General features: G+C 49.9%; 1 protein-coding gene and 1 non-coding gene across 4 annotated transcripts in view; both read left to right on the forward strand.

Annotated features, from left to right (window-relative positions):
- Nucleotides 1-3,805: 3,805 nt before the first annotated feature.
- Nucleotides 3,806-3,879, forward strand: TRNAI-GAU (transfer RNA isoleucine (anticodon GAU)). The gene has a single exon. It is a non-coding gene; the product is annotated as a tRNA-Ile (tRNA).
- An 8,737-nt stretch (nt 3,880-12,616) lies between these two features.
- Nucleotides 12,617-25,447, forward strand: part of MYH11 (myosin heavy chain 11) — an 82,661-nt gene continuing 69,830 nt past the window's right edge. For all 3 annotated transcript variants that reach the window (XM_035132124.2, XM_035132125.2, XM_035132126.2), the window contains exons 1-3: nt 12,617-12,704; nt 18,095-18,456; nt 23,596-23,752. In XM_035132124.2, the coding sequence (XP_034988015.1) occupies nt 18,112-18,456; nt 23,596-23,752 (502 nt within the window). In that variant the 5' untranslated portion in view covers nt 12,617-12,704; nt 18,095-18,111. The remainder of the gene's footprint in view (nt 12,705-18,094; nt 18,457-23,595; nt 23,753-25,447) is intronic.

Raw genomic sequence — 25,447 nt, forward strand, 5'->3', positions numbered from 1 at the left:
AGGCTATGGCTGTCTAGGATTGAGGCCCAAAGCTATGTTGTCACTTACTTTCTAGGAAAGGGTGCCCCCTCCCTGGCCCCACGAGCATCTGTGCAGTTTTAGGCACAATAGTTTCTTTTTCTTACACACACACTTTTTTCCCCTTAGAGGCTAGGAAGTTGGCATACTGTATTTCATTTTGCACCAGTATGCTTTTAAGCAATAACACTGAACATGTAGTAATCTTTCTTCCTTCTTCTTTTTTTCTGCTTGCCTGGCTGAAGGATGATTGTCCCCCGATATCATTTATTGCTTTACAAAAGCCCCTTTCATGAGATGAGCTTTTGGGTCTGAATGGCTGGGGAAACTGACCTTCAGTGCTCAGATGGTTGGAGTTCACTGGCTAGATAGAAACTTGAGCCTGCAACAAAGTTATGATGTCTGTTCTGCAGAACAGATGAAGCGGGCATTCCACTTGACACTGCTGCATTTTCTGGGAGGCCGGGCCCGGCACAGAAACTCTGGTTAGATTCTACACTTTGAGCCTGGAAAGTACTATTTTTTGTGTAAGCATTGCTGCAAGTCTCAGCTAGCAATGGTATCGTGTCTCTATGTTGTGGGTAACACCAGCCCCCCTTTGCGTTACCAAGAATCTCTGTTTCAACTGGCACTCTGCATATGCCCCAAGATATTTTGCTTTTGCTTTTCTTCAAGCAGTGAGGGCAGCACTATTGCAAGGAATTGGAGAAAGCTACAGTACTAGTTCAACCTAAGTGAAAGAGGAAACCTCACTGGTTCGTGCCAGATATCGTCCTCTCCCATAGTAGCTGCGGTTCAGGGGAATGTCCTCACAGTAATATGACCCTATTATGCAGATTGATAAGTGCAAGCCTAATTGGTCTCCAGAACTCCCAACCACATCTAATGCAAGCAGACAACCTTATTTAGCATTAATGAACGTGAGACAGGGGTGGAGGCAGCCTCCAGCAAGCATCTCCCCTGAGGAATTGGATTAACGTTCATTTCCTGAGAAACCTCTCCATCTTTCCCTAGGAGGAACACCTTAGTCACCTGGCGGCAAGTCCTGATTTTCCAGAAACAGCTCGTGACCTCCCTGCCACTCTCTGGCAGGAAACTTGCATTGATATGTGTGTAACAACTTGCTACTTGAATTAATGTGTTACTGTTCCTTCTGCCCAGCCCTTTCTTTAAAGAGAGCACAGACACACCCCCTTGGTGTCAGAGCTAATACTCATCGGGAATATTCTTTCCTATAACTGGACACCCCTACCCCCCCCCCCCAGTCCTTCTTCCTTGGATCGGTCTTCTGCCAAGGTGTTTTACCAGCTGCAACAAGACTGCTATGTGTTTGTCCCCAGTTCAGCCAGCTGCTCAGGATGTTGTTCCATTTCGTTAGGAATCCTCCTTTGAGACTGCTCCACTTTGCTCTGATCTCGTGGATGCCTGCAGCATACAGGCTTCCAATCTAAACAACAACAACAACAACCCATGGCACACAAGGTGAAAGGGACGGGGAGGGAAGAGGAGGGGAGGGGAATGCAAACCTGGGCACCAATTCTTAAGCAGTTGTTCCTATAACAACCAACTTGCATAGTGCAGGGGTAGGAGATGCTTGGCGGAGCCTTCTGCTTCCCATCTCTCTCTCTCTCTCTCTCTCTCTCTCTCTCTCTCTCTCTCTCTCTCTCTCTCTCTCTCTCTCTCTCTCTCTCTCCTCTCTCTCCCCCCCCCACCCCGGCAGTCTGAAGGAATGGCTGTGGAGGGAAAGGAGGCCTTGTGGAGCCTGTCTGCCAAAGGGAAACTCTGTGCATCTTGCAGTGCTTGCCCCTTGCCCCCTAAGCTAGCCTTCGGCCCTCCGATGCAATGTAGGACACTGTCCTATTGCCAGCGTTAAAAGTTAAGTTTCAGCTGCCAGTCAAGCTGGCTTCTGTACATTGAATTAGGAAGGAGGGCCACCTTGTCTTTCGCCTCACGTTGCAAAACCGGGAGATCTGGATTCAAATCCTCACTCAGCCCTGAAGCTCTCCAGGAGGCTCCCCTGTATCTTGCCCTCCCCCTGGTTTGTTGCAAGGATAAAACCAGGTGGGAGGACAAAGACCACGTGTGACAGCCTTGGCTCCTTGTGATATAAATGTCACATTATTAAGACATCTGAAGGCAGCCCTGTTTAGGGAAGTTTTTAATATTTAATGCTGTATTATTTTAATATTCGATTGGGAGCCGCCCAGAGTGGCTGGGGAGACTCAGCCAGATGGGCGGGGTACAAATAATAAATGATTATTATATTATAATTATTATAATTGCCAGGAGGGGATTGTTCAGGAGGAGCCATCCCATGCTGCAGTAGCTGATGTCACGAGTAGTTGGGGTTTTAGGTTTTAAGAGTTCCTCAACCCTGGGTCTGCAGTCAGATGCTGTTGGACTACAACTCCCATCATCCCTGATCAACGGCTAAGCTGGCTGGGGCTGATGGGAATTGCTGTTGGCATCTGTCTGTCTTGAGAGACAGCGGAGTGCACCTCCGGGGGTGACGTCAAACCGCTGTGTTAGCAGCACTGAAGTGACCTCCCCAGGGCGCAAGCCTGGGCAGTGTGTCTGGAGGTCCTGGGCTGCCTCACTGGTGTGGCCCAAAGGGAAGCAGAACAATACTTTTGGTTTAGTCCAGGCATCCCCAAACTGCGGCCCTCCAGATGTTTTGGCCTACAACTCCCATGATCCCTGGCTAACAGGACCCATGTTTGGGGAATATGGGAATTGTAGTCCAAAACATCTGGAGGGCCGAGGTTTGGGGATGCCTGGTTTAGTCCAACAGCATCTGCTGAAGAACACTGGTCTACAGAAGCCCCTTGTACTGCCCACCCACCGTCTAGGATCTGTGCAGACATGGTGAGGAGGAACGGCCCCTGCCTGTTCTCTGCACCATCTTGTCTGTAGAACCGGGCAAGGGGGTTCCCCTCTGATGCCAGCAGCGAGAGGCCCTCTTCTGAGAGATTTCTGATCTTGTTAGCAGCAGCAAGCCTCAGCAAAGCATTGACACATGATGCTTTCAAATCAGCCAGCCGCACTTTTCAGCTGCCCATCAGAACAGAGCTGGCATCTGAGGGCGGAATCGCTTGACCTTGGCAATTGCTACTCGGCTCTGCTTGGTGTTCTACTCTGGTGGCACAGCTCGCCATCTCCCTAAAGTGCCCGACTTAAACTTGAAGCCGCCCTAGTCCCATAGACTCCAGCATCAACTAGACGGTCCACACGCAGGTAAGTGAGCTCAGCTTCCAGCCCACAGCTGGATGCGTTGTTTTTTATTTAGCGCAATTGCGTTCGGCTTCTCTTTCATCGTGGACCTGCATGCCCTCAGCCCCTGTCCTGCAATGAATCGTCCTCAAGCTTTCCAGCTCAGCTCCGTATCGCCCTATAAATCATCTGCCACTCTTTGTTCTGTTAGGCGCACTTGTCTGCCAGCAGCCTCTGGATGTACGTGAACGCAAAGAATGGGAAAGAATTTCCACTCCTTTTTAAGCTACGGCCATTGAGAGGTGCAGATCGTTACGAAACAAGCTTTATAACTTCCAGAGGGAGCACCACACAGCCTTTTTTGTTTTCGTTTTGTAGGTGGTTGCTGCAGTCGGGCTGCGTGCTTTTTCAAAGGCGGCGTTCAGCTTTACAAAGCAATAACTTGAAAACTTGGCTATAAGGTGCTTTCTCCTAGTTTGCATAAATGGAGGGGTGTTCTTTTGGGGGGATCCCTCATTTCTCTTTGCAGTTCGGGACTTTTGCAACATCCAGAACTGCTTCAGAAGATGCAGTGTGGAGCCAGTTAGCTCAGTTGGTGAAAGTGTGGTGCTGATAACCCCAAGGTCATGGGTTCGATTCCCATATGGGCCACCTGCATATTCCTGCATTGTAGGGTGACCCTTGGGGTCCCTTCCAACTCTACAATTCTATGATTCCACCCAGCCCAGTTTTGTACATCCTTCCTGGCAGTGTGTCTCAGCAGTGATGTCCATCACCTCTGTCACGGTGGCCGGAGTGGACTACTTCAGAGTAACGACGCCACGCAGCTCTGCATTTTATTCTTTTATTGGTGCTGCGTATTTACAGTGCTCAAGTCATTGCTATTTACACGGAGTGATGTGGTCAGTCGGTTTCAGAACCTCCTAATGGCTTTTGGCGCGTCTTTCTCCAACATAAAAGCTTTGGCAGACCCATCCTCTTGCCCCTCCTCTTCCTGCGTAATTCTGGAGTTGGGGGGATGGGTCTTCCCCCCTTGCTTGCCCCTTCCTGTCCCACCTGGGACCCTGGCTCCTCTACCTTGCCTGAGCCTCGGACACGACTTCCTGCTTCCCCACTGGAATCGGAACTCTCCCTGCTTTCCCCTTTGCTCGGGGACGGGCTTGAACTCAGGAGGGGAGGGACTTCGCGATATCCCCTGTCCCTCACATCCACCCCCCTCCCAAGCTCTCCTTCACCCCTCCCCAGGCCCCCCCCATGTGTCGGTGACGACTGGAAGCCTAAGAACTCAGTGCTCTCCGAGCCCGTTGGTGTGAATACCTCCCCCCAGTCCTGCGAGCCCCCCCCTTCCGCCTGGGCGGACGGGAATCCCAAAAAGTCCGTGGCGTCAGAGCTGGTGGGGGTAAAAACGTTCTGCCAATCTGCTCCTTCCTCTGACTGGGTGGATCTCGGTGACACCCATACCTCATCCTCTGGTTCCTCAAACTCCGCTTCCCAGCGCCATGGTGAGCTGCTCTCCCGTGCCTCCTCCTCCTCCCCCTCCCTTTCCATGTGCCAGGGCTTGGGTCTGTGGGGAAAGAGGGCGTGAAATTCTTCCACCAAGAATTCCTCCTGTATCTGAGTGGCTGGGACCCATTCATTCTGGGACGGTGGAGCATCCTCCCATGCCATGAGGTACTCCAGTCCCCCCACCCCCCACCTTGAATCCAGGATGGCCGTGGCCTCATTGAGGTGCTCCCTGCCTTCCCTCTCCCCCCCTCCCTCGGGGGTTTGTTCGCTGTCTCGGAGCCTGCTGCTTTCCCTGTACGGCGACAGCAGCGATCTATGAAACACTGGATGCACCCTCATGTCCTCTGGCAGTGCCAGCCTGTATGCCACCGGGTTGACCTGTTGCGTGACCGTGAAGGGGCCCAGCCTTTTGGGTGCCAGCTTTTTGCACCTCCCTCTGGTGGGAAGGCCCTCCGAGGACAACCACACCTTGTCCCCCACCCTGATGACCTCCCCTAGTCGCCTGTGGCGATCTGCCCCCTTTTTGTACGCTTCCTTGGCCCTCTCCAAGTGTTCTCTGAGCTGCTGGTGCACCGTCTCCAGTTCCTCTGCCCAATCCTCAGCCTGTGGGCCCTCCTCCTCCTCCTCCCCCTCCCTCTCTGGGAAAGATCTGAGGTCGCGCCCGTAATTGGCCTTAAAGGGCGACACCCCTGTGGAGACGTGCACTGCATTGTTGTAGGCAAATTCTGCTAGTGGCAGGCGATCCACCCAGTCCGTTTGCCTCTGGCTGACGTAGCATCTCAGGTACTGCTGCAGAATGGCGTTGACCCTCTCCGCTTGTCCGTTGGTCTGCGGGTGTCTAGCCGTCGACAAGCTGACCTCCACCTGCAGGAGGTTCATGAGCCGCCGCCAGAACCTGGAAACAAATTGGCGGCCACGATCCGATATAACCCTTAAAGGTAATCCATGCAGTCTGAAAACGTGATCAACAAACAGTTTGGCTGTCTCTTCTGCAGAGACTGCCCTGGCACACGGTATAAAGTGGCACATTTTGGACATGAGGTCCACCACCACCAACACTGCGGTCTTACCCCGGGAAGAAGGCAGATCTGTGATGAAGTCCATGGACAGCACTTCCCACGGCCTGTGTGGCGTGGCTAAGGGCTCCAGCAACCCTGGTGGCGCTGCTCTGACCACCTTTGCCCGCTGGCAGGTGTCACAGCCCCGTACATAGTCTCGAACATCTTCCCTCACCCCTGGCCACCAGAAGTGTCTCATGACTAGGTGAGTGGTCTTGTCCCTTCCAAAATGCCCCGCCGTTGGGTTGTCGTGCATCTGTTTGAGGACCTTACGTCTGAGCTGGGTGGTGGGCAGGTACAGTGCCCCCTTGTAGAAAAGCAGCCCTCTGCGTTCTGCAAAGTCTTTTGCCTGCTCCCTCCCCCCTCTCAGTTCTCTGAAGATGCGGTTGGCGAAGTCATCCGCTGCCGTCAGTGCTGTGAGTTCTGCCTCGCTCACCACTGCTGCTCCGCAGGACCATGCCGACGGGGGGAAAATGTGCCTTGGGGCTGGTGGCTCCTCCTCCTCCATGTACTCTGGCTTGCGGGAGAGGGCATCCGCCCTGACGTTCTGCTCTCCCGGGATGTAGTGTATGGAGAAGTTGAAGTTCGAGAAGAACTCTGCCCACCGTATCTGCCGCTGGTTGAGCACCCTGGCAGTTCTCCAGAACTCCAGGTTCTTGTGGTCTGTGCACACCTGGATGGGGTGCTTGGCGCCCACCAGGAAGTGTCTCCAATGTTTGAACGCAGCGTGGATCGCAAGAAGTTCTTTGTCAAACACGGTGTAGTTGCGCTCGGGCTGTGTCAACTTCCTGGAGAAGAAGGCACAGGGTCTCCACTCCCTGTTGGCGTCCAGTTGCAACAAAATGGCGCCCACAGCTTTCTCAGAAGCATCTGTCTCAATGCGTAGGGGCGCGTCCTGGACCACGTGGAACAGGTTCTGGTCCGAGGCGAACACCCTCTTGAGGCTTTCGAACGCTGCTTGCGCCTCTGGTGTCCACCTGAACTTCTGCCTGCCTCTCAGGCAGTCAGTGATGGGAGCCGTAACGCGAGAGAAGTTCTTGATGAACTTCCTGTAGAAGTTGGCGAAGCCTAGTAGGCGTTGGGCATCTTTGCGCGTCCTGGGGCTGTGCCAGTCCAGGATGGCCTGCACCTTGTCCTTGTCCATCGCCAGCCCCTTGTCTGATAGCTTGTAGCCCAGGAAGTCCACCTCCTTGGTGTGAAACTTGCACTTCTCCAGCTTCACATACAGGTGGTTCTCCTTCAGGCGCTGTAACACTTCCCTGACATCTTTCACATGCTGCACTGGGTCATTGGAATAGATAAGGATGTCATCCAGAAAGACCAGGCAGTTCTTGAAGAGGAGGGACCCCAGGACGTGGTGCATGAAGGCCTGGAAGCAGGCTGAGCCCCCTTGCAACCCGAAGGGCATCACCAGATATTCAAAAGAGCCCAGAGGCGTGAACATCGTGGTCTTCCATTCATCGCCTTCCCGGATCCTGATCAAGTTGTACGCCCCCCTCAGGTCTAGCTTGGTGAAAATCTTGCCCCTGCGTGCTGCTGTCAGGAGATCATCCACTCTGGGCATGGGGAAAGCCACTGGCTCTGTCACCGAATTCAGCCGTCTAAAATCCACCACCAGGCGGCGCTGTTGCGTGTCTTTCTTGTCCACCCAGAAGACCGGGCTGCCCCCTGCTGCCTTGCTTTCTCTGATGAACCCCCGCTTGAGGTTCTTGTCGATGAAAGCGCGCAGATCCTCCAGTTCCTGGTCTGACATGGCGTACAGCTTGGCTGGGGGTATAGTTGCCCCTGGCACCAGGTTGATCTGGCAGTCAAAAGGCCTGTGTGGGGGTAGGTGGTCGGACTCCGCTTCGCTGAAGACCTCCTGCAGGTCCCAGTACGGCTTGGGTATCGCCTCACCCCCTTTGACGTGCATGGTGGCCACCGTGGCTATCGGAGGCCCCTCCCCTGGTTGGTGCTGCATGCAATGTTCCAGGCAAAAGTCCGATCCAAAAGTGATGCATCTCTGGTGCCAACTGATGGAGGGGTCGTGGCGCGCCAGCCAGCTCATGCCCAAGACGATGGGGGGGTCTGAGATGGTGGTGACGTTGAATGCCAGTGTCTCTGAGTGCCTTCCCACCGTCATTCTCATGGGGGGGGTTTGATGAGTGATGGCCCCCCCCAGCAGCTCTCTGCCGTCAATGGTTGCCACGTGAAGGGGAAAATCCAGCTGCAGAAGCTGGATCTGGTGCTCTTCTGCAAAGTTTCTCGAGAAGAAGTTCGCTGAGGCACCACTGTCAATTAAGGCAAGGACTGTCAGGGGATAGCCATTTGGGAGCGTTAGCGTGACTTCTAGAACCACTCCTGCTCTGGGAGGGGTGGGCTGGCTCTGCTCCTCTCTGTGCGGGTGGGTGGGCTGGGGCTGTTGTCTGCTGACTGTGCCTGGCTGCTGCCCCTTGTCTCCTGCAGCCAGGCTTTCCCGTTTCCCTGCTGTGGTGCTGCGTCAGTGGGGGAGGGCACCACCGTCCCCGCCCTTCCTTGCCACTCCCTGCGATGTGGGCAGTCTCTGACGAGATGCTGGGGGGAGTTGCAGAGAAAGCAATTCCCGCCCTTTCCCTCCTTGCGTCTTGGCGCCGCTGGGGTTTGAAAAGCCCGCGCGCGCGCGCTATCAATCTGCATGGGTTCCTGGTCCTGGCTGGCCCCAGGCGTGGCTTGAAAGGGTTGTTGGGGGAGTGGTTTCTCCTGCGACCGTGGGAACCAAGCCCGCTTTGCGCGCGTTGCTTGTTTGTCGCTCCACCGGGATTCCTGTCTCACCCCCACCGCCAGAGCCGCTTTGCTCAGCTGATCCATATCACTGGGCTTTGGACCTCTCGAGAGCTCATCCTTCACCTCCTCATGCAACCCCAAGTAGAACGCCGCTTGCATTGGGGGGGACCCCAGTTCCCACCCCAATCTGTGCACCAGCATGGTGAATTTCGCCCAATACGCGCGAACTGTCATATTTCCTTGGCGTAAATTATGAAGTTCCTCCTTAGTCTGGTCCATATGACTATCGGACGAATACATCGTTTTCAAACCTTCTAGAAATAGTTTGACATTCTTCATGCAAGGATTCCTTGTTGCAATTAACGGTCTTAGCCACTCCCTGGCTGCCCCGGTAAGGTGCTCCACAATAAACGCTACTCTGTGCTCATCATCAGGGAACTCATCGTGGTGCAGCTCAAGAGCATACACAATCTCAGTCTCAAAGCCTTGAAATTCCTTCGGGTCTCCATTGAACTTGCTAACTAGGGTCCCAGCTCTCCTTCCTGGCAGCACTTGGACTTGGGGTGCCCCTCCCGCCTTGTTTTTCTCTGCATCCAGCTTGTTTTGGAGGTCTACCGCCACCGCCCTTAATTGCTGCTCTTTTTCCTGAAGCTCTCTCACCTGTTCCGCAAGTTGTAGCCGGTCGTCCTGGACCTTCTTAGTCTCCTCTTTAGCTGCCTTCAATTCTCCCTGCGCCTGCAGCGACAGCTGCTGCAGTTCTAGCTGGGCTTGCTCCGCGATCTGCCGCCACTTCTCCGCCTCTGACACGCTCATCCCGGCAACTCCAAAGTAGCCCAAAAATGATTAGGAGGTTGCTGTCACGGTGGCCGGAGTGGACTACTTCAGAGTAACGACGCCACGCAGCTCTGCATTTTATTCTTTTATTGGTGCTGCGTATTTACAGTGCTCAAGTCATTGCTATTTACACGGAGTGATGTGGTCAGTCGGTTTCAGAACCTCCTAATGGCTTTTGGCGCGTCTTTCTCCAACATAAAAGCTTTGGCAGACCCATCCTCTTGCCCCTCCTCTTCCTGCGTAATTCTGGAGTTGGGGGGATGGGTCTTCCCCCCTTGCTTGCCCCTTCCTGTCCCACCTGGGACCCTGGCTCCTCTACCTTGCCTGAGCCTCGGACACGACTTCCTGCTTCCCCACTGGAATCGGAACTCTCCCTGCTTTCCCCTTTGCTCGGGGACGGGCTTGAACTCAGGAGGGGAGGGACTTCGCGATATCCCCTGTCCCTCACAACCTCCAAACACCTGACATCTTTTAGGAAGAGAAGTCTAGGACAGCAGAGCTCTCTGGCCTTGGGAAGGACTTTCCATTAGCCACCGTTGAGGGTAGCCCCACGGAACACAATGGCCCATAGCTCAGTAGTAGAAAACATTGGATCCAGAGCCCTGGCATCTCCAGGGGAAAACCTCAGTCTGAAAACCCGGAGGGTTGAAGTGGGTCAGGGTGGACTAGGGGTCTTCAACCTTTTGTGGGGCCCGTGAACACACATGAAAACCCAACAAAGGGAGTGTTCTGGGCATCGTTCATGTACATGCTCACACTCCATCCCTGGCCAGCTATTGAGTTTGAAAAAAGTGTTTAAGTTTTCAAATCCCTAAGGTTGGGAGGGGGAATGATCTACTTGGAAAGTGTAGGGGAAAGGCAAGAATTGCAGGAAGGCCAGTCCCCCCTCTGCATCTGTTAGGCTTGAGAAAAGCCTTGAGCTGGAGACAATAGAAGGCTTTTATCCCATGCCTAATTTCAGCGTGGGTATGTGTAGAGGGGAAGGGGCCCTGGGAACACCTTGTGGTGTCTCTAGGCACCATGCTGCCAATCCAGGTCTACGTAACCCTGGTCTCTCTGGACCAGGGTAGGACCCAAAAAACAATGGATTCAAGTTACAAGAAAGGAGGTTCCGACTAAACATCTTTCTGGCACTAAGATCCGTTTGACAGTGGAACAGAGTCCCTCAGGAGGTGGTAGACTCCTTCCTTGGCGGTTTTTAAGCAGAGGTTGGGTGGCCATCTGCCATGGATTCTTTAGTTGTGATTCCTGCATTGCAGGGGGTTGGACTAGATGACCCTCGGGGTCCCTTCCAACTCTACAACTCTATTATTCTATGTTCCAACTTGGTGAAATATAGCTCTTCCTATATTCCTATTTATTCCTTTATTTTGGGAGGGAGTGGCAGAGCCCCTGTTCTGCATGCCAAAGGTACCAACTTCGTTCCCTGATCTCTCCAACTGAGGCTAAGATTCTCTGCCTGGAGAGCTGCTGCCAGTCCGTGTGAACAGTACTGAGCTAGATGGACTCTTTCGAAAATACTTTTTGTGAAGAGTTTCAAAACAAACATTTTGCAAAGGCATTAACAGAAAAGCAAAGGCATAGGGCCATGACGTTTATTGATAACATTGCTGTGTAAATAAAGGATGAGGATCGCTGTGGTGACATTGAGAAGAAGTTCAGGGTCAAATGGGGAGGAGAAGGGTGATGGTTATGTTTCTTTGGGCCCAGGTGAGTGTAGATCAAGTGACTTGTCCCAGATGGACCAAGGAATTGCCTACAGGTAGGACTTTGGAAAGATCCTTTGCTGTGAAACTCAGGAACCGCTTCTGCCCAGTGTAGACGCAGCCCTGGCCTGGTGGTCCACGGCAACTTCCTGTGTTAAGTTAGCAAGCGTTGCTGCGTCTCAAGAACTCCTCCACCTTTGGTTCCTGCGAAACTCTTTGCGTCTCTTTGCCTGCCCCCCCTCCCCTCCGGTCCATCGGTCCTCTGCTTTTGACATGGGGCTCCATATTTAGGCTGCTGCAGCTGCTGCATGTGGGGCATTTCGTATCCGGTATGTTGATGGGAATTCCTGCAGGATCCTCGCGTTCCCTTTTTGGGATGTCTGAGAAGCCCAGGCCTAGGCAAGGGAGATGCAGAGAGAGAGAGAGAGAGAGGGAGAGGGAGAGAGAGAGAGAGTATGGAAGTCTGAATGCATAGAATTTTGTTTTGTTTTTGAAACTTCTGCCGGCCTTGATGAGGACCAGATTCCTCCCCAAAGCTGGCTGCAGGCACCTCTGTCCTTCGTTCACTTTCTGCCAGCTGGTACTGCCTGCCTCTTTTTTTCCACCACACCGGAGGCACCCATTCCATCCTCCCTCCCTCCCTCCCTCTTTCCCCCCTGCTCGCTCCCCCCCCCCCCGCGCGCTCCAATGCCACAAGCCATTTAACAGTTATCTTTTCCCATTTAAGGACAGAGGGAGGTATTTATATATATAAATTATGTGCAGTACTTTCTCAGGAGGCTGGGATTCCCTGCAAAACAGCCGCTTCTGTGGAGAGTTGGTTGGGGCAGGAGCTGGGAAAAAAACGACCCTTTCGCTCCCCAGAGACAGGCCGGGCTTAAAACGGCCCAAGGTTCCAAAATGTTACATAAACACGTGGGGGGATGTGGGGGGACCTCTCCTTCCAGGGCTCGGCTTGGCTTGGGAAGAGGGACCTTTCGTCTCCCCCTCCCACTTCCAAGGAAGAGACCCTTCTCATGGAAATGAACATACTTTGCTCTGATGTTTTGAGCCGGACATCAAAAGACCGATGAGAGATAACACTGTTTTTATGGCAAGGGAGAAAATTTGGGAGTTTTTACTCTTAATCCTTCCTAACTGATGCTTCTCTCTCTCTCTCTCTTGCTGTAAACCCAGAGACATGAGAAATCAGGAAGGGGTTAAGAAGGGTCACATTGCTGCTTTGCAGACCAAGTAAAGCCCCTCCATTTCTGGGAAATGGCTTATTAAAAAGTGAGCGTGAAAGAGGAGTCTGATGATTTCTGAGATATCACACAAATTTCTCCCGCAAGCCATTACGAACAAAAGGCAGAAACCCCAGTTTATCGGGAGGTGGTAGTGAGGTCTGTTTTAGCCACAGCTTCAAACTGAACCTAAGAATGTACAAGAGAGTTTCTTTATTTGTTAGCCCCCCCAGGTAGTGCAAGGGTTTTCCAGCAGGGGGCGGTCTCTGGGGACCCTCCCCATGGGAGCCAGTCCACCTCTATATAGGGAGGTTGCAAAGGGAGAGCAGCCTTGGTCTGCCCAAGCTGCTAGCAGCATCAATTCCGGACTCTCCCAAGACATTTTCTGCTTTCCCAATTGGACCCCTGTAAGTACTCTTTTGACAGCAAAGGAATTCTCCTGCTTAAGCCAGTGCTGCTGTGAGTTCAGAGTGAGCTCTGCTATCAGTCTGAAATTAATTGCTCGTCTTTGTAAAATGCAGTTAGGAAGTTTCCTTTGGGGCAGATGTAGAAACCGCCATTGCTTGGCATATAGAACCTTCTTTAGCAGGCAGGTGGGATTCCCAGTGTGCTGAGCTTCCTACAAGGGGTGTAAAGTGTGCCTTTCATGTATAGGAACAAGGTTAAGAATGAAAGCCTTTGCAGAGTTAATTAAGTTATACGAGGCTTTAAGAAGCAGAGATTCAGCTGCAGCTTTCTTAAAAAGAAAAGATATGCTGAGAAATCATTCATGGCAGGTAACTGAATTTTGACATTTTTCATCTTGGCAAATTGCCTTTTAACAAGCTACTGACATGAGAAAAGATTTGTTGCCAGTTATTTCAGTGATGAATGAGTCCCCACGGATGGTTCAATTCCCCATATGAATTGGAGATCTTGGATTGTGGCATAAATACCAGCTTTTCCTTGACCTGTCGCTCTCCAGAGGTTGTTGGACTACAACTCCCAGCCTCCTTAACCATCGGACATGACGGCTGGGACCGGTGGGAGTTGGAGTCCAATAAAATCTGGCAGGCAACAAGTTGGGGAAGGCTCTCAGCAGGCATGAGAGTATCTATCCATTTTCAGTTTTCTTCGTTTCTCATTTCCCCCCTAAATTCAGTTCTCTGTGCCTCTGCAACAATTTACAGCCTTAAAAAAAAAAACCCTCAGCCTTTCAGTGCTGATTTTTCAGAATAAACCCATTTCTTGCGTGCAGCGTTGACAAATATACACATTTCCGACATAATATTCACTATTATATGCATACTTTATCCTAACACTACTTGGTTGGAAGACTGCACTGCAAAACTCAGAAGCGTGAGGGCTTTGATCGTTGGCTGGCTGTCCCTCTGTCTGCATTTGGTTTAGGAAAATGTGCATTTGTTAAGGTTGCCTCTAAATGTAAACTGAATCGGCTTTCTCTCCCCCCCCCACCCCTTCGTTGTCATACCTTACAGGAGAGGTGATCATAGTCAAGCAAAAATCGGGTTTTTTTCTTTTTCTTTAAAAAGTCAGATCTGTCCAGAAGGAGCTGAGGCAGCTCCAAGGACGTCCTTTTTTTTTAATAGTGACATTTAGTTACTGGTTTGTTTTGTTTCATCCTCAGAAGGACAAATAAGGCAAAGGAAAGTCTTAAAGCTTCAAATCAAAGTACTGTAAGGGGAAAGTCAGTAGATGGCAGTAAAGGAAAGCAACAGCATTGGGGGTCGTAGCAGATGATGCTCACAAGCCTTCTATGTGCTCGACATGCTGTTACATGGCCACAGCGGGGCTTGCAGCCGAGTTCCCCATTTACAAGAAGCTGCAGCCATTCTTTGCTATATATTTACTCCATTGATAGCCCTCCTTTTGCTCAAAGATGCACTCAAGGTGGCCTATGTGGTTCTCCCCCTCCTCATATAACCCCCACAACAACCCTGTGAGGCAGGGCAGGCTGAGAGGCACAGTTACTGGTCACCCCGGGAGCTTCATGGCTGAGCGGGGATTTGAACCCTGGTCTCTCAGGGTCTCTTAGCTCTGTTTGGTGTGGAGATAATAATCTGGTCCTTAATACTGCTCCAGAAGGTCATAACCACAGCCCGAAAGATTATCGGTCATCCTCTCCCATCCCTGGAAGAACTATACAGTTCCCGCTGCCTTAAAAAAAGCAAATAATATTTTGCAGGATTCATCTCACCCTGGAGATACTCTTTTTGCACCATTGCCTTCGGGCAAGAGATACAGAACAATTAAATCAAGAACGAATCAATTAAAAAACAGTTTCTATCCAAGAGCTATAACCATCTTAAATGCTGTAACTAAATAATATGATCTTAGGGAGTTGTGATGGGTGTGTGTGTGTGTGTGGCTCTAATTGTTGTTTTTGTTTTGTTTTTATGGGATGGCATTCAATTCCGTTGTACTATGTACAACGACAATAAAGTATCTATCTATCCTATCTTATCTTATCACCATCGTCATTGTCCTCCTCCTCCTCCACAATCAGGTTACAGCAATGTGAAAATGCGAGATTAAAATCAGATAAAGCCATTTGCAATCGGACTAGGGGTTAGGCCCTAAAAATATACATTTCAGGTGCCAAAGGCCAGAGTTTCATCTTCAGCTTACTATGTTGAAAGCTGTCTAATGGTGCTGGATACTGCTACCCCTCCTGAACTACCCAGATCTGCCAATCTTAATACCCAAGAGGGTCTGCAGGGAAGGAGTTGGCCTTTCAGACAGAACCCTCCAAGTATTCCTATTTTCCAGGGGCGTCCCTGATTTAGAGAAGCTGTCCTGGTTTCTGATTTGATCCCAGAATGTCCCGCTTTCCCTTAGGGAGTCCCTCTTTTCATTGGAGAAATGTTGGAGGGTGTGGTGTTATCCAACCCCCGAGTTGTCTGAAGGCAGCCCTGTTTAGGGAAGTTATTATTATTATTATTATTATTATTATTATTATTGTTTCATGCTTTTATATATGTTGGAAGCTGCCCAGAGTGGCTTGGGGCAACCCAGTAAGATGTGCGGGGTATAAATTATCATTAGGAAATGAGACATCCCTATTTTCATCAGAGAAATGTTGGAGGGTATGTCTTTCAAATATTCAGGGCCTGAGCTGTTTGGGGTTTTAAATGCTAATGTGAGCACCTTGGATTGGGCCTGGAAACAAACTGGTGTGTGTTTCTCCTTAAATTCTTTTTAGGTTGAACACCTGAAAAGTGTAGCACCTGAAGCACACCTAAAAAGATTCATTTTGTGTAATCCTCCGCCCCATCCACACTAAACGCCTGAAGCTCTGTGGAGCCACTTTAACCGTCATGGCTTCCCACAAAGGAACCTGGGAGCTGTAGTTTGTTAAGGGCGCTGAGAATTGTCGGGAGATTCCTATTCCTCCCACAGTGCTACAGCTCCCCAGGTTCCCCTTGAAGTTCCCCTCGAAGAGGGATTAATTGTGAAAACGCTGTGGGATTTGAACCTGGGATATGTATGGAACAGGGGCCTCCGATCAACTCTCAGCACCCACAACAAACTACAGTTCCCAGGATCCTTTGGGCTGCAGAAACCATAACTATTTAAATGCTAGGATGTTCCTTTAAATACTTTGCATAATGGCCGATGGGCCCTTTATTAAACAGCGCCTCAGCGCAGGAGCATTGTCAAGGAGTACCTCAGAGGGCCATGGCTGTTCTCCTTCTCTTTCCCCTCTCCTTTGTAAAAGCTCTCTCTCTTTTTTATTACTTTGTTTACAGGGCAGCTGGGTGCATTTGCAAAGCCCCGTGCTGGCGAGACCCCAGCTGCCCGCCATCTTCATTTGCCCAGAGGCGAATTAGCATACCTTAGCATATGCAAATTTGCCTCAGGAGCACAACCCCCCCACCCATGGCTGCTTGCTTGAAGCGGCTAGCAACACCCACCCTGCAAGGGAGGACAGATCTCAAAAAACTGTGGGAAGAGGGCAAAAACCACCAGTCCGAAAGATGCCTCTATTTCACTAACTCGGCACCAAACATGCAAGTCGAGGTTTTGAGAAGCGCGTTAATTCCCAGTGTCTTCTTGGCGGTGGCCCCCTCAGGTCCTGTCCTCCTCAAAATATCGACTTGTCTGATTAGACTCATCAGCTGGCTCGGATGCTGTTGCCGTAGCCACGCTGTCTCAGACACGAACGGTACCATTTTTTAAACTGTCCGACATGGCAAAGGACTTCGTTATTCCCTAAAAGGTATCTGTTTTGAACTTGTTATCGTTGGATTTCCTTTTTCCTTTTTCTCTTTTTTGGCCGATCGGCTGGTAATGAGCAGAACATGCCCATATATGGTAGCCTACGTGGACCTCTTGCAAACAGGGAGCATTTGCAAACGACTTGACTTGTTTAGTTACGGGGATCTGGGTTCGCCTTTGAAGCTCGGTCAGTTTAAAAGGAAGGAGGTTGGGCGATCTCTTTCGGCCACCAAACCCCCCCCCCACTTCATTCGGCGACAGTTTGTGTGGTGTAGGTCCTACTTTCAAAAGAGGAAAGCCCAAGCGCAGGCTGCAGATTTAACTAATAAAGCAAATAAATTTCAAAATATACTGAAGCGGCGCTCGTGGCTGCGAAGGCCACATCACATAAGACACCCTCCCTCTCAACAATGTGTTGCTATCTCAAAAAGAAGCAGGTATCTCATAAAGACTTAAGATGGGCATGCTGGTGTTTGAACTGTTGGACTAGCAGAAAAAACAGACTTCTCAATTACGTGCCGCCAAAGAGAAATTCGACCCATTATCCTTCTGTTGCCTCTTGGCAACCTTTTCCTCTTGGACAGGGAGTTCACCAAACTCACAAATACAGAGAAACCTTTGGAGAGATGGATTGAAGTAGGCAGGCTCTTCCGTGTTAAATTTCTTAATGCTCCTCCGTAGTTCACTGTGATTGTTTTCAGTCCCGATGGACTGACAAGTTTATCAGGTTTTTTTCTCCAAACACTTAATAAACATAAAAGAAGAATATCATAGAATTGGAAGGGACCATTAGGGTCATCTAGACCAACCCCCACTGTAATGCAGGAATCTTTTGCCCAACACGGGGCTCAAACCCACGACCCTGAGATTGAGAGACTCATGCTCTGCTGATTGATCCATCCCAGCTACAGTAATGGGAGTTGTAGTCATAAGCACCTGGAGGGTGCAGCAGGTTGGTGAACTAAGTTGTGCAAAATTATTTTTTGTTGCCACAGCAAGACAGTTTGAGCCTATTACACCGATCCTGGTCCGACTGCACTGGCTACCAATTAGTTTCCGGGCCCAATTCAAAGTGCTGGTTTTGACCTATAAACGCTTAAACGGTTCAGGACCGCAATACCTCAAGGACCGCCTCTTCCCGTATGAACCTACCCGGCCCTTGAGATCATCTTCTGAGGCCCTCCTTTGTGTGCCTCCTCCTCAAGAGGTTCGGAGGGTGGCAACACGAGAACGGGCCTTCTCTGTAGTGGCTCCCCATCTGTGGAAGTTCGCCTGGCACCTTCATTATACACCTTTAGGCGCCAGGCAAAAACGTTCCTTTTTAACCAGGCCTTTGGTTGATCCGATTTACATCCTATGCCCTTTTAAAAGATGGTTTTCTTTTTTTGGGGGGGGGGGCTATTGGGTTGTCGTTTTTATTTTTATTATGTGTTTTGTGGTTTTATATCTTGATTTTATTCTGTGAACTGCCCTGAGACCCCCAGATATGGGACACTATATAAATTCTTCAATAATAATAATAATAATAATAATAATAATAATAATTGTAAAACTTTTTTAAAAAACCTCTTTCTCTCAGGTGCCCATTAAGTCAAAATGGCACAGAAAGGCCAGCTGAGCGATGACGAGAAGTTCCTCTTTGTGGACAAGAACGTCCTCAACAGCACGGTGGCCCAGGCGGACTGGTCGGCCAAAAAGCTTGTGTGGATCCCTTCGGAAAAGCATGGGTTCGAGGCGGCGAGCATCAAGGAGGAGAAAGGGGACGAGGTGCTGGTGGAGCTAGCGGAGAACGGGAAGAAGGTGACTTGCAGCAAGGATGACATCCAGAAGATGAACCCCCCCAAGTTCTCCAAGGTGGAAGACATGGCCGAGCTGACCTGCCTCAACGAAGCCTCCGTCCTGCACAACCTCAGAGAGAGATACTTCTCCGGCCTCATTTACGTAAGTCTGAGGTTGGTCTGTGGGCTGTTGCATGCGCACTCATCGTGGTGGCGATTTATCCTTCGCCCTGAGGTGGGTTACAACACCACAACACAGTATCTAAAACAGTTTAAAGCAGCTTTAGATAGTAACGGTAAGGTGCGTCCGCAAAATACAGGTCTCCAGTGTCAAAAAGAGGTGTGTCTTCACCCAGTCGCCAGAAGCTGTGTAGTGAAGGTGCCAGGAGGCCCTCTCTGGGGAGGGAGTTCCACAACTTACAATAATAGAATCGTAGAATCGTAGAATTTGACGGGAACCCAAGGGTCATTCAGTCCAACCCCCTGCAATGCAGGAATTTCAACCAAAGCATCCATGTCAGATGGCCAGCCAACCCCTGCTTGAAGTCCTCCAAGGAAGGAGAGCCCACCACCTCCTGAGGGAGATAGTTCCACTGTCGGACAGTTCTTACTGTCAGAACGTTCTTCCTGACGTTGAGTCGGAACCTCCTTTCTCGTAACTTGAAGTCATTGGTTCGAGTCCTACCCTTCAGAGAAGGAGAAAACAAAACTTTCCCCCTCTTCCATGTGACGGCTCTTGAGATATTTGAAGATGGCTGTCATATCTTAGGGGCTGCCACAAAGAATTAACTTTTCCCAGGTCACCCGACTCTGAGCTTCGGAGGCCGGTGGAAGTACCACTCCACCAGCATTAGCAACCAAGAGGGTCTTATAGGGAAGGGAGTGCTATTTTACATATTTGGTGCCTGAGTCGTATAGGGCTCTAAATACTAAAGTGAGCACCTTGAATTGCATCCAAAGGCTTTTGCCTTTCAGTTGGTGACTGGGAGCTGCTGGGTTTTGTTTTATTTATTTATTAAACACCTATCATGCCCTTCCTCCGGACCATAGCTGCCTAGTTTTCCCTTTTCTCACGAGGAAGCCTATTCAGCATAAGGGGATTTCCCTTTAAAAAAGGGAGAACTTGGCAACTATCCTCCGGACGGCAAACAGAAAAGCAGTAAAAATCACACACACACACACACACACACACACACCACACTGAAAGCATTCAAAACCTGCAATGTTCAATGGTGTTAAAAGCCACTGTGCAACCCTGTCTCTCTCCCTGTTAAGGTCACCAAGCAGGGCAACCTGCTTGGCATTTCAGTGCCAAAACTGTGCCTGAGGCCAGACTGAGGCTGTGCAATAAAAATAACAATTTGTTGTTGTTGAGTCGTTTAGTTGTGTCCGACTCTTCATGACCCCATGGACCAGAGCACGCCAGGCACTCCTGTCTTCCACTGCCTCTCGCAGTTTGGTCAGACTCATGTTTGTAGCTTCGAGAACACTGTCCAGCCATCTCGTCCTCTGTCGTCCCCTTCTCCTAGTGCCCTCCATCTTTCCCAACATCAAGGTCTTTTCCAGGGAGTCTTCTCTTCTCATGAGGTGTCCAAAGTATTGGAGCCTCAGCTTCAGGATCTGTCCTTCCAGTGAGCACTCAGGGCTGATTTCCTTCAGAATGGATAGGTTTGATCTTCTTGCAGTCCATGATCTTCTTGCAGTCCATGGGACCATGATTCAAAAGCATCAATTCTTCAGCGATCAGCCTTCTTTATGGTCCAGCTCTCACTTCCATACATCACTACTGGGAAAACCATAGCTTTAACTATACGGACCTTTGTTGGCAAGGTGATGTCTCTGCTTTTTAAGATGCTGCCTAATAACTTATTATATACACACAGAATGGGAGTATCCAACCATCATAGAATTGTAGAGTTGGAAGGGACCTGAGGATCATCTAGTCCAACCCCCTGTGGATTGGACCAAGAGGTTTGTCTAGTGTAGTCGGAGCAGCCAGCAAGATATTTCTGGATGCTTGCAAGGAACGCGAGCTAAAGCCCTCATCACCTGCCATTGTGGATTTAACTGTGACAATTGCCCAGGCCGGATTGATTCTGTAAACAGGCTGTGCAGCCCAGGGTAAGCTGACAACCCTGGTGGGGGGGGGATGTGCTCTGATCCTCTGGAGAGAGAGAAAAGCAACCCCCCCCTTCAGTGCCAAAACAGAGCCCTGAAGAATGAGTTGCTACGGACTTATTGAACCTATGCAGTTCAGCCCAGGGCATCTGAGCTGTTCTGGTCCTCAGCGCTGCCAACAGATATTTCTGCATTTGCTTTCATGCCATATAAAGTGTTTAGTTTGTGTGAAAAGTTTGGGCCGTCTCCTAATATGGTCAAGAAAGGGAAACCCCAGGCTTCAAATCTGCGCTCAAGGACATAGTGAGTTGATTTAAAAGGTCAGCCTCGGATGGTTTTTGTATAATTACATACTTGGGAGCTTTAATAAGAGATTAGAAAACTGGGGTGGTGGTGGAGAGAATTGGAGTTGTTGCAGTAATGCCCTCGGTGGGTGCATGGACCAGGTGCCTTCAGCCCAAATTTTGCACAGATGCTTGGGGAAAAAGAGAGGGAGAAGGGAGGAAGATGGGGGGGGGGAGAGAGAGAAGGGTCACCCCTGAAAAAAATGTGTGAAGTAGTGCACAATAAAAAACCTGCGTGGTTATCCTAGAACGGTGTCCATGCTCTTACTCTTGGCAATGATCTTAAGTGTCCCACGTTGAGACACAGGCCTGTGTTATTCCTGACCTGTGCGATGATAAAAATTCTATTGTGGGAGAAAGACATGGTAGAACTCCCTCCCTGGAACCCACTGGGGTCCTCCAACAAAACTGAACGATAGGAAATTCAGGACAGACACTGGTTCATGTAGTTGAACTATGGAACTCACTGCCACAAGAAATAGTGATGGCGGCAGCCCATTTTTAGTCGGGGGATCAGACAAATTCACAGAGGGCAAGGCTAGCCTAAATGGAGCCATGGGAAAAGAGAACTGTAGCCCTCACATTCTGCTTGAACGGTTGGCCGTCGAGACGAACGGGGCAGGCCTTTGTTATCTTCTTCAGCAGGCACCCCCAAACTGCGGCCCTCCAGATGTTTTGGCCTACAACTCCCATGATCCCTAGCTAACAGGACCAGTGGTCAGGGATGATGGGAATTGTAGTCCAAAACATCTGGAGGGCCGAAGTTTGGGGATGCCTGTTCTTAAGCATTGTTGGCTAACCTGTGCCCTCTAGATATAGTTAGGCTACAGTTCCCACCATCCCTGACCATTGACCGTGATGGCTGGGGCTGCTGGGAGTTTGAGCCCAAGAACCTTTGGAGGGGCCTCTGCTTGGCTACCCCTATGTCTTGCAGGTGCAGGAATCAACTTGTTTGCCACTGTGCATAATTGCTGCGATTTGAAAAAAAATGAAAGAGGTTTATTCAGTCTCCTTCTGCAAGAGTCCTTTGCTGACTGAACTGCAGGAAGTGGGCGACAATGCGATTGTCAACTCAATCAAATACACACACATGAAGAGGTTTGCTGGATCAGGCCAATGGCCCATCTGGTCCAGCATCCTGTTCCCACAGTGGCCAAGCAGATGCCCATGAGAAACCCACAAGCAGGATCCGAACACAAGAGGAAGTCTCCCCTCCTTCAGTTTCCAACAACTGCTATTCAGAAGCATCACACCTCTGATGGCAGAGGCAGAGTTTAGCCATCCTGGCTACTAGCCACCGATTGCTTATTCTCCACGAATTTGTCCAGTCCTTTTTAAAAGTCAGCCAGGTTCGTGGCCCTTGTTGCCTCCTGCAGGTGGGAGTTCCATAAATAGGGTTGCCCTATCTTGAAGAGCAAAAAATAGGACAGCCCGAGCCGCTGCTAGCTTGAGCTGTGGGAAAAGGCGTGTGGATCCAGGTGTGGCTGCGCAGGCCAAGCCTGAGCCCCCCAAAACGGACATGTCATTTAAAATGTAAAAATCTGCCTGAGTGGGCATGTTGCCTCCCCAAAAGAGGACATGATCAGGTTTTCCTGGACATATGGCAACCCCATCATCGTTTAACTATGCAGTGTGTGAAAAAGCACTTTTTGTCTGTCCCAAATCTTCCAACATTCTGCTTTATTGGATGCCCCTGAGTTGTAGTGTTATGAGAGAGGAGGAAAATTTTCTTTTCTTTGCATCATGCATAATTTTATAAATTTCTATAACGTTTCCTCTAACGTTTCTCCGATGAAAATAGGGACACCCCCCTCCTCCTCCTCCTCCTCTTCCTCTTCTCCTTCTCCTTCTTCCTTCTTCCCCTCCCATCTGACTGGATTACTGCAGCCACTCTGGGCGGCTTTCAACGTATATAAAAACACAATAAAGCATTAAGCATTAGGAGACTTCCCTATACAGGGCTGCCTTTGGTGGTTGTAGAGTTACTTATCTCCTTGGCTCGGGGGTTGCATAACTCCACACTCTTCAACATTTCTCCGATGAAAATAGGGACGTCCTAAGGCAGGCACGTCCAACAGGTAGATTGCGATCTACCAGTAGATCACTGGATGTCTGTGGTAGATCACTGCTAGATCACTGGCACCCCTAAAGAAAGCTCACCCAGAATTTTCCTCCTCCCTAAAAAAAGCTGAATTATGACCTGAAGCCCTAAACAAAAATGGGCCTCCCTCCCTCCTAAAAGAAGCTCAACAAGTTTGACCTAAACCCCCCAAAACAGGGCTTCCTTTCCTTAAAAAAAACTCAACAGCTTTGACCTGAACCCCTCAAAAGGGGGTAGATCACTCCCAGTTTTTAACTCTGTGAGTAGATCAGAGTCTCTTGGGAGGTGGCCACCCCTGTCCTAAGGAAAAGCGGGACATTCCGGGATCAAATCAGAAACTGGGGCGGCTTCTGTCAATCCAGGACTGTCCCTGGAAAATAGGGACACTTGGAGGGTCTGCTGTCATGTTACACACTTTCCCTCTAAACTAAAACGTCCCCAATGTTGCAACCTTCGTTTGTAGGGGAGCCATTGTTCCATCCTCTTGATCATTTTGGTTGACCCCACACACTCTTAACTTAGACCAGTTTCATATCCCCTGAACTGTCATGGCTTCCCCCCAAAGGATTCTGGGTACTGTAATTTGGTTGAGAATGTTGCTAGCGATTCTTTACCTCCCCTCACAGAACTTTAACTCTGCTGGGGGGGGGGGAGGAAAGGACTATTAAGGGAATGTAGAGGGCTTCTAAAAAACAAAACCCCACATCACATTGCTGGTAATGTTTATCCCCCTTTACAGACTTACTCAGGTCTCTTCTGCGTGGTGGTAAACCCGTACAAGCAACTGCCGATCTATTCAGAGAAGATTATCGATATGTACAAAGGGAAGAAACGTCACGAGATGCCCCCACATATTTATGCCATCGCCGACACAGCCTACAGGAGTATGATGCAAGGTAAGGCTGGGTAACTTGCTTCTAAGCGTCACACACACACACAAAAAATCACGTGGAAAATGTTGTGTCGGTTTTCTCTGGCCAAAAGTAGGCCACAGAAAGTGATGGGCGATATAGCACTTTGGTGCTGCAGTGAGGGTCTTGGGTTCGGTTTTTGGCATCCGCCAGAGGTCCTTCTCTCTAGGGGAGATGTTGCCAGTCAGAGCAGACAGCACTGGGCTACATGGAGCAGTGGTCTGGCTGTGGTGTAAAGTCTCTTACACCGAAGGACCCCTAGCACAGTGGTAGGGAGCATGCCTTACATTCAGAAGGTCCCGGGTTCCATGATTATTTGCATTTATTCCTCGCTTTCTGCAAGATGATGGCTCAAAGGGACTTACGAGCCCATGAAATACGGAACAGCTTGCCAGTCATAAAAAAAGAAGCCCGAAATACATCGGGGGAAATACAGCAGAGCAAAATTCCTGGAAAGCGCTCGTCCAACAATAACAAGGACAAATCCTGCGCTCAGGTAAAGATAACTGCCACAAAACAGGCCAGGAATCACACTACAGTGTGGCCCAAGGTAAGGAGCAAAAGCCTGGACAGACAAAAATGTCTTAGTTTCATCCCTAAAAGCTGACTATGATGGTGTGCTTCCCTGGGAACAGCAAGCCACAAATGGGGAGCCACCACCAAAAAGCCCATGCACAAATTTCCACCCTCCAGACTTCCCTTGGAGGTAGCACATGGGGAACGGCCTCTGATGATGATCACATTGAAAGGAATCTCAGGAGGTAGCAGAGTTGGAAAGGATCTCTCTCAGCTTGTTGCCAATTGGAGTAAACAATACAGTCGTACCTTGGACCCCGAGCGCCCTGGAACTCGGACCTTTTGGCTCCCGAATGCTGCAAATCTGGAAGTGATTGTTCTGGTTTGCAAACGTTCTTTTGGAACCCGAACTCCGGCGGGGCTTCCGGGGCTTCTGATTGGCTGCAGGAGCTTCCTGCAGCCAATCAGAAGCCACAATTTTGTTTTCAAACGTTTTGCAAGTCAAATGGACTTCCAGAACGGATTCTGTTTGACTTCCAAGCTATGACTGTACTGGTAAAGTGAGCAAAATGTGTGTATTCTTGGAAAGTGCGTGTATTATTGATAGTAACACAGGAAATGCACTATATTAGCAGAAATTGCTTGCAAAAATGTGAATATTAGAGAAAATGTGAATGCTGAAAAATTTTCCTGAGGGTTTTTTTATTATTATTAAAAGAAACGAAGCAGGTATAGCAATGTGAAGAACTGAATTTAGGACTGGAAAATGAGAAACTGAAATTGCCAGACCCGTCTATTCCTAGTCCTTGTTCCAATTCCCGAGGTTTGCCTTTTCCACCCAGAGCATCGTAACGGGCCAGCCCTAGCTCCTGTCTTTGCTTCATGACTTGGGGGCTATGCGGGCTTGCAGAAACATTCCTAAGAATCCTTTGGCACTGTCTGCCATCCACAATCTGACTCAAAAAGGGAACGCTCCTCTCCCTTTGCCCATCTGGGCCAGGCGTGTGGGCAGGGTCAAATGCGTTGCAAATAGTTTTGGCAAATAGGGACATGGAGAGGTGCTCCCTGTGGACTGGTGGAGGCTGCCACTCTGCCGTCTGGGAACATGGGAGTATCAGACGCTGCCTTATACTGAGTCAAGACCATTGGCCATTCAAGCTCCAT

Source organism: Zootoca vivipara, chromosome 14 (assembly GCF_963506605.1).
Source record: "Zootoca vivipara chromosome 14, rZooViv1.1, whole genome shotgun sequence".
Classification (NCBI taxonomy): Eukaryota; Metazoa; Chordata; class Lepidosauria; order Squamata; family Lacertidae; genus Zootoca; species Zootoca vivipara.